This window comes from Aotus nancymaae, unplaced genomic scaffold, assembly GCF_030222135.1.
Source record: "Aotus nancymaae isolate 86718 unplaced genomic scaffold, 86718_ANA_hifiasm-v0.15.2.pri h1tg000059l, whole genome shotgun sequence".
NCBI lineage: Eukaryota > Metazoa > Chordata > Mammalia > Primates > Aotidae > Aotus > Aotus nancymaae.
The window spans coordinates 41,979,915-41,992,314 of record NW_026988473.1 but is presented as its reverse complement, the minus strand read 5'-3'; the positions used below and the strand labels follow the sequence as shown (position 1 = coordinate 41,992,314).

Sequence of the window (12,400 nt, the reverse complement as noted above, 5' to 3'; positions counted from 1 at the left end):
TTCAACCACTTAAGCATTTATTAGATGCTTATTGTGTGCCATATCCCAGCTTCTGTGGACACAGAGCTCATTGACTCTGTATCCCTGCCCTGGGGCTCACAGCCAGGTCTCCTGAGGGCAGAGTGAAGAGGAAGCTCAGTATTTCTCGGGCAGGCCGTCAGGTCGGAAGTGATTGGGGTCTTTGCCACTCCGGCCCCATTCGTTGGCAGCCTGGTCAGCCAGCGAGTCCTCCGCACCATGGCCCAAGAGTTTCTGGATATCTTCTCTGGCATCACTGTAGTCCAGGCACGCAGAAGGAGATTAATCACCAGGCCAGTGAGCAACAGTTCACCCTCCCACTCTCCCCACTGCAAGGGAGGGCTCTGGGAGGAGCTCAGAAAGGCCAAGGAAGGAGGGGTGAAAACACTGACCCTGCCTGGGCACGGCCCCACTCAGCCAGGCTGGGCACCACTAGGCTGGATGAACAGTACCCAGAGACAGAGGGTGAGAAATCACTCACTCCCACCATCCATCAGACCCTCACAGTGAGCACAGAGCCAGAGAGAAGGCAAGAGGAGGAGGGGCCGCAACCTCTAACTTCTCTACAAGGAACTGGTCTCCCTCCTGACAGTTCAAGGCAGGCAAGCTCTGCTCACCCAGCCCTGGTATCCCAGAAGCTCAGTTACCTGATCACTTTTGCAGCCCAGACACCCCCGGGTCCCCTTTGGGCAGCATCATAGTTCCCCCAAGCGTGGAAGTATTTGTCTGCGTTGATGTAATTGGCTTCTCTCATGTCAGTGTAGGCTCTCCACATGTCCCGAGCCCCTGGAAAGGAAAGGAAAGGCAGAAGGGACATCAGGAGAACATAAAGACTCTGACAACCCCTTAGAGTGGAATGAAAGAAGGACAAATCCTCCATTGACTTCAAGCTTTCAGCCTGTGATCATAGCAGCCCTGGATACCATGGGTTGAGAAGCATGTTCCTTTATCCTAGTTGGCTTCTCCAGGTCCCCTGACGAAGCTGCTTATGATAAGATCCAGGAGTGTACATGAATGAGGTGGTGACATAAAATACTGATGCTGAGAAAGGTGGCAGACACAGAGCACTTCTGCCCTGACTACTAACATATATGTACTTGGAAATGGAACACACGTCATTGTGACCTGAGTTCCAGTGAGTGTTAGGAGCATAAAAGTCCCTAAACCCTCTCTCGATAGGGTGCACTGATGCTGCGGGGGCTTGAGGAAGCAATAGAGCAGTGGTGCTTAGCCTTGGCTGCGCTTTCTTTTTATTTACTATTATTATTTTTTGACAGAGTCTCACTCTGTTGCCCAAGCTGGAACACACTACATTGGCACGATCTAACTCACTGCAACCTCTGCTTTCCGGGTTCAAGTGATTCTCCTACCACAGCCTCATGAGTAGCTGGAATTACACGTGCCTGCCACCATGCCTGGCTAAATTTTCGTATTTTTAGTAGAGACAGGGTTTCACCATGTTGGTCAGGCTGCTCAGGAACTCATGACCTCAAGTGATTCACCCACCATGGCCTCCCAAAGTGCTGGAATTACAGGTGTGAGCCTCAGCTGCACTTCCTAATCACCCAGAGAGAAACTGAAAGTTCCAATGCACAGGTCACGTCCCAGGACAGTTTCTGCAGACTCTGCTGGGGAGTTGCAGGCATGAGTGGTTCAGGTGCCTCCAAGGAGTGGCTGAGATTCATAACCATCAAGCTCTAGGATGTGATCGGTGATGCATCTGCCTGGCAAGAGCTCTGGCTTCAAGCACAGCCGGGCTCAAACCCTTGCTCTGCCACCTGCTAACTGGCAGTAAGTCCCTGGGCATCACCCTCAGCTGCTCTAAGCCTCAGCTTTCTCGCCTTCAAAGAGGGGAAGATGCCTGCCTTACAGAGTCATTCTGAAATTAAACGGAAATGCTCTGGTCCTTGTGGGAGCTTGCTGCACGTCAGTTCCCATCTCCTGTCAAGCAGGGTGGGGAAGGAAAGGAAACAGAACAAACCAGGAAGGGAGCCCCTGACAGAGTGAGGCTAAAGGGCCCTGGACATTATCCCACTAGGAAACTGAAGGAGGAAGGAGAAAGAAGACAGAAGTGTCAACAGCCTCAGTGAAACTCTTATGCGATTTGTGCTGAGGGATATTTTACACCAATTGCAGGCCTTATTTTGCATCTTAGACTCAAAACAAACAGCTCAGCTGCTCCTGGGAAGGATGATTGTTTTTTGTCTGAGTAACTGACTGACAATAATCCTCAACCCTCTAATCTGTTTAGCAGCTCCCCAGATACCTGGCATATTCTGCACATTGGGCAGCACAACCCAAGGCAGCGGCTCAAACCTTAAGAAGGCACAGAAGTACCCGTGTGCGTTGTCACTGGATTCCCTGTCCCCTATGCCCCAGGAGATGCATTTTTGATAAACCTTGCAGCAGCTTCTGAAACATGATCCATCCACTGAACACACCCTGAGAGTCTGCACTACGGGGAAAGGAGATATTCCCAGCAGCTCTGAAGGACCGAGATGGGCAATCCAGCAAACCCTAGTTCATGGCAGGCCTTAGCAACGCAGACACTGGCAACTCTCCGGTTCAAAAGCAGCCTTCTGAAAGTGTCATTTCCCCCATTTTATCAGGTCCAGGGTGGTGTTTCTCTTCAGACATCCTGCATACCTTCTGAACACTTACCACCAAAAGCCTCGCCAATGAATGAAAACCAGCTGTGGACACCCAGAACCAAAGAGCAGAAAACCAGGCCTGTGAGAAGCTTCATGGTGCTGAAATGAAAGGAGAGGTCAGGCAGTCGCCTATGAGACGGGCACACCTTCCCTTGGGACTTATATTCTAATGAGTGCCTGGTTATTTCCACTGGCTCTTATTAGAATCTTAGTGGCTCATCTAGGAAACCTTGTAGCAGGACCTCACTGAGTGCCCGAAGCCCTCGGTTCTGAACCCATCAGCCCTGACTGTGTAAGAGGATGCCAATGTGGCATTGATGGAGGAAGGCAGGAGTTATGACCAGACTCCCTCAAGCAGCCTATAATTCCCCACAACCCATGTACTATGGGTTCCCTCTGCCCAGCACAGAACTCACACAGGATAAACACAAAGTGGGATCACTATTTTTCATTCTTAAAGCCTTTAGCGCCTGGTATTCCCAGGTGGTCTCTCATCCAAGTACTACCAGGCCTGATCCTGCTTACCTCCCTAGACCAGAGGAGGTAAGACACCTTCAGAATGGTCTGGCTGTAGGCCGCAGGATGACTGTTTTTTTGTTTTGTTTTGTTTTGTTTTGTTTTTTAAAGGAAATGATAATCTTTTTGGGAAAGAGAAAGCATAAAGTTTAAAAAAAATAACTCCTTGGCATACTCCTCACCTGATCTGTGCTGGAGTCGAGCTGCTGGTCCCTGCCTGCCAGGGAGAGGTGGCTGTTATTTATACTGAGCCTTCCCTGCTGGGCTCATGGGAGGCAAGAAAAGCTGAATGTGGTCCCTGGGGAAAGTCCCTGCAGGTCATTTCCCCGACAAAACAGTCTAAGACAAGTTCCTGGACGCCAGTGGTTTCTTCATCCCGGGTCATTTATCCCAGTTGTGCAACCAGAGGGAACAAGATAGGTTTGCTGTGCCTTGGCAACTGTCAGGGCAGACCAGCTCTGCTCCTTAACACTGGGGGAGCTGAGGCTGCAGAGGTGAGAGTGGGAACCCTGTGATGGTGGCACCCGGGCTGCTGGACGGTGTGGAATGATGGGTCTTCAGCCAGCTCCTGACCGTACCAGTCATTTCCTCAGGATGGTCCCTGCTGGGCTGAGATGTGGGTCTACAGCCTGCGGAAGTCTGATCTGCAGACCCTGACGCAACGACAGATGAATGAATGCACTCTCACACCATTATGGTGTTTCAAGTGGGCCAGGGATGGATGTTGGCTGCTTTCAGAGGTTGAAATGCAACCAATCGACCCAGACCTTCTATCCGTCACACATTTATTCCCAAGATTTTACAATAGAGGTTCTAAGTTAACACTCTTGTGGATAATTAACATGGTTAAAGAGTGGTTATCGGTGGCTCAAGCCTGTAATCCCAGCACTTTGGGAGGCCAAGGCGGGTGGATCACAAGGTCAAGAGATCGAGACCATCCTGGTCAACATGGTGAAACTCCGTCTCTACTAATACAAAAAATTAGCTGGGCATGGTGGTGCGTGCCTGTAATCCCAGCTACTCAGGAGGCTGAGGCAGGAGAATTGCCTGAACCCAGGAGGCGGAGGTTGCGGTGAGCCAAGATCGCGCCATTGCACTCCAGCCTGGGTAACAAGAGCGAAACTTCATCTCAAAAAAAAAAAAAAAAAAAAGAGTGGTTATATGACTGATAAAAGCTTTAGGTTCGGGGACCCAGAGTAAATGTTATTAGCAGGAAATTCCCCTTTGATCTTCCCAGGAGTGGGCCACCCAGCACAAAATTAACTTGAGTAAACAGTTGTGTGGAGACAAATGGGTGTGGGGTAAGGCCTTCGATCGTCTCTCTCTCTCCCTAACTTAACATAGTGGGCCCCAATAAAACCTTTTGGCCTTCCAAAAGGTTTGAGAATATAATCTATAACTTTCCCTAATATATCTTTAATATTTTCCAACCACCTCAAGTGAATCTCAACACTGGGCCACATGGCAGATGCCTCTGAAATGAAGTCCCTCTGAGTTCACGTCTAAAGCTTCAAAACTGACAGATTAGGTCCAGCACAGTGGCTCACTCCTGTAATTTCAGTACTTTTGGAGGCCAAGTCAGGAGAATCACTTGGGGTCAAGAGTTTAAGATCAGTCTGGGCATAATCATAAGACCCTGTGCCTGCAAAAAATAAAAAATAAATGAACCGGGTGTGGTGGTGTGTACCTGCAGTCCCAGCTACTCAAGAGGCCGAGGCAGGAGGATTGCTGGAGAGCCCAGGAGGTCAAGGCTGCAGTGAGCTATAATCACACCACTGTACTCCAGCCCAGGCAACAGAGCAAGACCTTGTCTCCAAAACAAAATAAAACTGACAGCCTAGCCCTGCCATGTCTCATGTGTGCCCCGGAAGGCTTCTTCCACCCCTCTGTCTAAATATCCCGAGATTTATCTCCTTGGCACAGAAAATCCCTGCTCAGCGGGCCTAGACAATTAGCAAATGTGTCATGTAAGGTGGCTCCTGAGCTGGTGACAATATAGAGAAGGGGACTTTCTGCTGCCCCAGCCTGGTCCTGGAACCCCACATTGGGAGAGTAAAAGTGTGGTGCCATCAATTGGCAACCCAGCTGGGGCAGTTCCAGACTTCCAGGCAGGGGAGGGTTGGGGAGCTCTTGGTCTGCTGTACTACCCTGGAAGGGTGCAGGGGGCATCCAGGTCACTGTCTCATGGGAACGTCAGCAGGGTCAGACTAGTTCTGCAGAGGCTGGTGGGGGAGCATGGTGGTCAGAGAGGGGTCAGTATCAGAGCCCAGCAGGGCTGAGGCCAGGACATGCGGAGAGGCTGGTGGACATAGCAGCTCCTCTGGTTTCTTCTTCTCCAGTCCATTTTCACTTTTGGTTTTTCTTTCCCTCCCTCCCCGCCACTTTCCTTCCTCCCTCCCCGCCACTTTCCTTCCTCCCTCCCTCCCTCCCTCCCTTCCTTCTTTCCTTTTCTTTCCTCTCCTCTCCTCTTCCCTCCTCTCCTTTCTTATTCTTTCAAGACAAGGTCTTGATCTGTTGCCTGGGCTGGAGTGCAGTGGCACGATGACGGCTCACTGCAGCCTCAGCTTCCCAGGTTTAAGTGACCCTTGCATCGCAGCCTCCCAAGTAGCTGGGACTATAGTTGTTTGCCAACAGGTCTGGGTAATTCAAAAAAATTGTTGCCCAGGATAGTCTCAAACTCCTAACCTGCAATCCTCCTGCCTTGGCCTCCCAAAGTGCTGAGATTATAGGCGTGAGTTATCATGCCTGACCGGAAGTTCATATCTGATTGCTTCTATGTTTCACTGAAATAGGAAGTCAAGTTGTCAATGGAGAAGAGAATGAATGAGGAATTATGGGAAGTTTCAGGAGAGAAGAGAAGTAAAAAGTGGTCATCTAGGAGAGAAAGAATATGATTGAACTTGAGAAAGGTAGCGGATTGTACAGTAGCTCAAGATTAATGACCATGAATTTAAAGTGAGACTAGTCATAGCAGTCATGTTTTATTCTGATCACATTCAGCTGCCAAGGTTCAAACTTTTAGCAAGTGGTAAATTGGATATCACTGTGCAATACGTGCTTGTTTAATTGCATGAATGAATACATGCAAAGGTCAAAGGAGGAGAATTCATTTAAAGATGAGGGAGGGTTATAGGGCACAGGGAGAAAGTTAACAGAGAGAGTGACTGAGGGTAAAAGATAGGGCATAACATAGACTTCAATGACCAAGGGCCCACAGGGCCACTGGGGACGAGGCTGCCCAGAGCGTAGCAGGAGCAGATCTTCCTCTGAGACAGGAAGGAGAGGAGAGAGAACAAGGAAGATGCATTTTGAAATGGAGGACAGAGGGGCTGGGTGCCGTGACTCACGCCTGTAATCCCAACACATTGGGAGGCCGAGGCAGTGGAATCGCTTGAACCCAGGAGGCAGAGGTTGCAGTGACTGAGATCGTGCCACTGCACTCCAGCCTGGTGACAGAGCAAGACTCCACCTAAAAAATAAAAAGAAAAAGAAATGGAAGACAGAGATTATGAGGGAAACCAGCAGGCCCTGTCCTTTACCTGTCATAGGACTCATCGCTCTCTACCTGTTGGCATTTCTGAGTTTGACCCAGAGGGCACAAAACACAGGTATAGAAGCCTTGTCAGGCTTATTGACAGATGAACTGTTGTCTCTTTAACACCAAACACAGTACCTCACCTGTAGCAGGTTCTCAGTAACTTTTATTGATTGAGTCAATGCATGAGTGAAGTAGAAGTCATCTGCAATAGATCAATACTTTGAAGGTTAAGAAGAATGGAAAAGCTTTGCAATAATGATGTATTAGTCATTTAGAGAGGAACATCGACATTGTTAAGATTCAATAAAGTATCAGCCTACTTGAAATGTTTACATTCATTGTCAAAAAACATATTCAGAAGGCAAACCCTTATCACCTCTCTGAGGCTCCCAGAGAGATGTTATGAGGCATCATCTTCTGGGTTATGATGGCTTCTTAACTGGCTTCCACATTTCTACCTTTGCCGCCAGCTAATCTCTTCTCAATATAGCAGCCAGACTGTTACAACACAAGACAGCTGCTATCACTCGCAGCTCAAAACTCTCCAGAGGATTTCACTTCTACTCATAGTTGAAAGCAAAGCCCTTATAATGGTTTCCAAACTTTACTTAAACTGACCCAGCTCCTTCCTCTCGTACCTTATCTAATCCACTTCTTTCCTCTTGCTCCTGCTCATTTTGCTCCAGCCACACTAGTCTGCGACCCCCCAGGCACATCATACCATAGGGGCATTGGATTAGCTGTTCCTTTCCTCTGGAACATTCTTTTCCCAGATATTTGCATATCGGGGCTTTGAAGGGGTCATGATCTGGGAATCCAGGATACGGGAAAGTCCAACAATGTAGTTATTGTCAATAAGAATATTGGCAGTGAATATTTTGGAAAGAGGGCTGTAAATGAACTGTGAAAATTTTTGATGAAGATGGGAGAGGATTGGAGTGTTTTGTCAACAAATAGAAGAAAGAGATACTTTGTCTCCAAATATCACCAAGCAAATTATCTATGCAGAAGCATCTAGTGGGTATTTTAAGAATACGGATTCTAGGCTGGCTCACACCTGTAATCCCAACACTGTTGTAGATGGAGATGGAGGATGGGTTAAGGTCAGGAGTTTGATGGCAGCCTGGGAAAATAGTGAGATTCCATCCATTTTTACAAAAAATTATCAATTAGCTGGGCATGGTGGCATGCTCCTGATGTCCTAACTACTTGAGAGGCTGAGATGGGAGGATCACTTGAGCCCAGGAGTCTGAGGTTACAATGAGCTATGATTGCACCACTGCACTCTAGGCTGGCAACAGAGTGAGATGCTGTATCAAAAAAGAAAAAAGAAAAGAAAAAAAAAAAAAAGCAGATTCCTAAGCCAGAATCTTGGAGGTCTTGATCTCAGTTCAGCACGTTGGGGGTGATCTTCAGGAATTAATGTTTGAAAATCTCCCTGTTTGGAATGACTTGTGCAGATAACTGGTAAGACTGGAGAGAAGGTGGTAATCAATTTATCAGGGACTTCAAAGAGGACACATCATAGAGATTTGGGGGTGAAGAATGGAGAAATGGTCGTGGGAAGCAAAGAGGACAAGGACCCCTCTTTCCCATTCTATTGTTTAGGAGGAGTTGCAGGAGGCCTACCCTGTGGGTAAAGATGAGAATAAAGTGAAATCAGCACGGGAAAGGCAGGTTTCAGGTTTTTGTAATGGGAAGGAAATAGGCAGAGATAAAGGGGCATCCTCACCGCAGACCCTTCTTTTGAGGAGCTCACTGGAAGGCAGTAGGGAAGGGTGGGCAGAGTGTCGGCAGAGTTGAGGCTGATCTATAGAGAAATTAGTTGATGTGATGCGAAAGCAGGGAGATGAGAAGGGTAGAGGACGTGGTGGTTGAACGTGCTCGTCAGTGACAGTAGATTGGGATTCTTTATTGCTTTCAGGCTCAGCGTGGGGTGCTGTGCTGTCGGGGGCTAATACTTAAGAGCCAGTGGAACCACTCCCCAGAGGTCAAGTGGACTAAAATAGAAACAGTGGGGATGCCTTTCTGATCTTCTCCCCACAGTGCTGAAGTCCTGGAGAGAATGGAAGTTAGCAGAGGAGTTCTGGAGAGAATGAAGGGAGAAGGTAGGGGGGAAGGAAACACTGGCTAGTGAAAGTAGACAAGCAGTACTCCCAACACATGCTTAATATGAAACACTTATAAACAAGAAACTAGTTTTTAAAGCTGACACACAGCATTCAAACTTGGAGGCCACAGGCCTAACAGGCCAGGTCTTCGACTTTTCGAGATCTCTAATTTCTAGAGCCAAGTGTTCTCCCTGGGAAAGGGCAGTTTGTTTATGAATTCATCTTCTATAGGGTCACAGCCAGTTCCTTCTTTCTAACATGTACACCACGTCTCCTAGGCATGACTCTCTTTTACTCATTAAGAAAAAACTCTGCCTCCAAACTGCTTTCAGATGGAGAAGCTGCAGAGAAGATAAATGACTCATTCAAGGACCAGAACCCAAAACACCACGATGCCTTCCTTGGCCAGTGCTCTTTCTTCTCCACCTCCTTGCCTGCACCCCTTAACAAATGTTCTTTTCTGGGAACTTGGACACCTCTTGAAAAGATGAGGGGTGGTTTACAGTAATTCCAGGTTGGATGATTTGGTTTGGGAGAATGCCGTCGGTCACAGCAATCTCAGCTCCTGGCAGCAGAAACCTGAACTTTGTCCCCATTCAATTTTGCCGTGCTTATCTCTAACAGAAAGTTCTGTTACAAAATACCAGAATACCTTTCCAGTAGAGGTTGTGACACTGAGTTCCCATCACAGATCCTAAAACTCAGCCTCCTGGACTTGGAGGCAGTATGGCATACAAGTTAAGAGCCGAGCCCTGGATTCAGACAGACCTGGTATGACCTTTCCTCTGCCAACTACTGATGCTGTGGAAGAGCATTTAATGATCTGGAGAAGTATAGACAATCTCTTAAGGGAAAGAGTGCAATAGAACATGATCCCATTTTTGTTCAAAGACGTGTTCCCATGGTGAAACACAACGTAGAAAGCTGTACATCAATTGGTATCTGTGTTTCTAGGTAGTGGGAACTATTTGTGTTATTCTAGGATTTCTTACAATGACATGTTCATTCATTCATTGATTCATCACCAGTCATTATCCATTCACTCATAGAATGCCTTCTATGCTGCAGATACTACCATATATTTTGGGCATACAATGAGGAGAGATGGCAGCTAACCAGGTCTAGGCTGCACCTCCATGAAAAAGAGACTTATAATTGGGGGAAAAATGATTACACATGTGTAGACAGAAAGCTTATACTTAAAATAAATCAGTGAGATTCCAAAAAATTAATGGGAAAAATTATGTATACAAAAAGTATAATGAAAGAGAAAGCAAGGGGTGTCACTAATCATTCTAAGATTGTTTCCCCCAAAGAGCAACAATCCCCAGGTGCTAACATCATTGCTCATTCCCATCCTGTCTTATTAAAACAAATAAAATCAGTAATGGCTCAGCTGTCGAAAGGTCTTCTTCTGCCACTTTACAGAAGTAAAGCCAGACCATGGGCTATCGATTACTGGGAGGAGAAAAGATTCCCTCTGGTTTCTTCCACTTAGCAAGTCAATCACCAGGAACGCAAAAGGACCAACTATTTAATTAAGGGGTGACTCCTAATTGTGTTTGCTGTGTGTCCCTTCTCACAAAGCCCATACCCTCTCATGGAGAGAGAACCCTTTCCTCCTAACGTGGAGTTTCCAAGTTGCATCTCTAGGCCCCAGAATCCAAACGTGTCTGCATTTAGTTCTGTGTCTCTTCCCCTATAGGTTGTTGGCTGGGGTTCACACCTCTCTGAAGCCTGCTGGCCTCTAACTGATGAATGAATCAGGACTCACAGGGGGAGCATGTTGGGATTTGGTCACCAGCCCACTGTCAGCAACAGCAAGAGCCACCCTCGGAGTCTGGAACTGGCGTTGCCAAAGGACAACAGAACTCTGCATTCTGTTTAGAAACATTTCACTTTGGCTGGGCATGGTGGCTCATGCCTGCAATCCTAGCACTTTGGGAGGCTGAGGTGGGTGGATCACGAGGTTAGGAGTTCAAGACCAGCTTGGCACACATAGTGAAACCCTGTCTCTACTAGAAATACAAAAAATTAGCCATGCGTGGTGGCGGGCACCTGTAGTCCCAGCTACTCAGGAGGCTGAGACAGAAGAATCGCGTGAACCCAGGAGGTGGAGGTTGCAGTAAGCCGAGATCGCACCACTGGGCAATAGTGCAAGACTCTGTCTCAAAAAAAAAAATTTACTTTATTCCTTTTCAAACATTTGCAAAGGGAGTAAGAAATTATAGACATCTCAAAACCCCAAATCTCTTATGGAATTGCATAGTATTTATGAAACTAAGAACTCATCTGGGAAGGGGAAAATTGGTTTTAAAATTCCAGTAATTCTTCTTAAGTTTTCTTCAATTTCAAATGATTAATAAGTATGTCTTAGGAATCATCATTAAACCTTCTGTACCAGTTGGGCTATTCAAATATCTAAATCTTTAAACATGTATAGCAATTTTGAAAAATAAAGAAGTTTTTCAGTTTAGATGAACAATAAAATATTTTGTCAGAAAGACTCCTTTTCCATTTACATTCATTGGCAGGAAACTCCAACATAGGAAATTTACTGCTTCTGACTGAACAACATCAAATTTGTAGATTTATCAGAAAGCCTGTCTCAATCTGATTAGTTAGCCAAACAGGGAGTCCTGTTTAGTTCTAAACATTCCGTAATTTCCTGGTTTCTCTGCATATCCTGGTCTCGGTCCTGCTGTGCTCTGGCCCTGACCCATCTCTGGCCACTATGCTCCTCCACCAGCCTCTGCAGAGCTAGTCTGACCCTGCTCATATTCTCACAAGAGAGTGACCTGAGTGCTCCCTGTACCCCTCCATGACAATATAGCAGACCAAGAGCTCTCCCACCCTTCTCTGCCTGAGAGCTGGGCACGTCCCCAGCTGGGCTGCCATTTAATCGCATCACACTCTCATCCTCCCAATGTGGGGCTCCAGGACCAGGCTGGGGCAACAGAAAGTACCCCCCTCAACATTGCCCCCTGGCTCAGGAGCCAGCTGAGAGAAAGCGTTACCTAATTGGCTAGGCCAGCTGAGCAGGGTTTTCCTGTGCTGAGAAATCTCAGGATATCCAGACAGAGGGGTGGAAGGAGACTTCCAGGCACACATGAGATGTGGCGGGGCTAGGCTGTCAGTTTTAAAGCTTAACGGCTTTAGACATGAACTCACAGGGACTTCATGTCAGAGGTATCTGCCATGTGGCCCAGCAGGGCACATCCTGAGGGAATGACCGGTATAGTCAGGAGCTGGCTGAAGAGCCACCCTCACTCCACACCTTCCAGCAGCTCAGGTGCTGCCATTGAGGGGCTCCCATTCTCAACTCCGCAGCCTCAGCCCCTCAATGCTGAGGAGCAGAGCAGGTCTCCTGCCCTGACAGCTGCCAAGGCACAGCAAACCTGTCTTATTCCCTCTGGTTGCACAACTGGGATAAATGACCCGGGATGAAGAAACCACTGGCGTCCAGGAACTTGTCTTAGACTGTTTTGTCGGGGAAATGACCTGCAGGGACTTTCCCCAGGGACCACATTCAGCTTTTCTTGCCTCCCATGAGCCCAGCAGGGAAG

At 47.5% G+C, this 12,400-nt stretch overlaps 1 protein-coding gene across 1 annotated transcript; it reads right to left on the bottom strand.

Annotated features, from left to right (window-relative positions):
* On the bottom strand, positions 1 to 3,431 carry LOC105720203 (serum amyloid A-1 protein). The gene is made up of 4 exons (XM_021675175.2): positions 3,368 to 3,431; positions 2,680 to 2,768; positions 666 to 804; positions 1 to 274 (listed from the first exon to the last, which is right to left on the bottom strand). The coding sequence occupies exons 2-4, from the start codon at positions 2,762 to 2,764 to the stop codon at positions 136 to 138; spliced, it is 363 nt and encodes a 120-aa protein (XP_021530850.2). The 5' UTR covers positions 2,765 to 2,768; positions 3,368 to 3,431; the 3' UTR covers positions 1 to 135.
* Between the last annotated feature and the right edge of the window lie 8,969 nt (positions 3,432 to 12,400).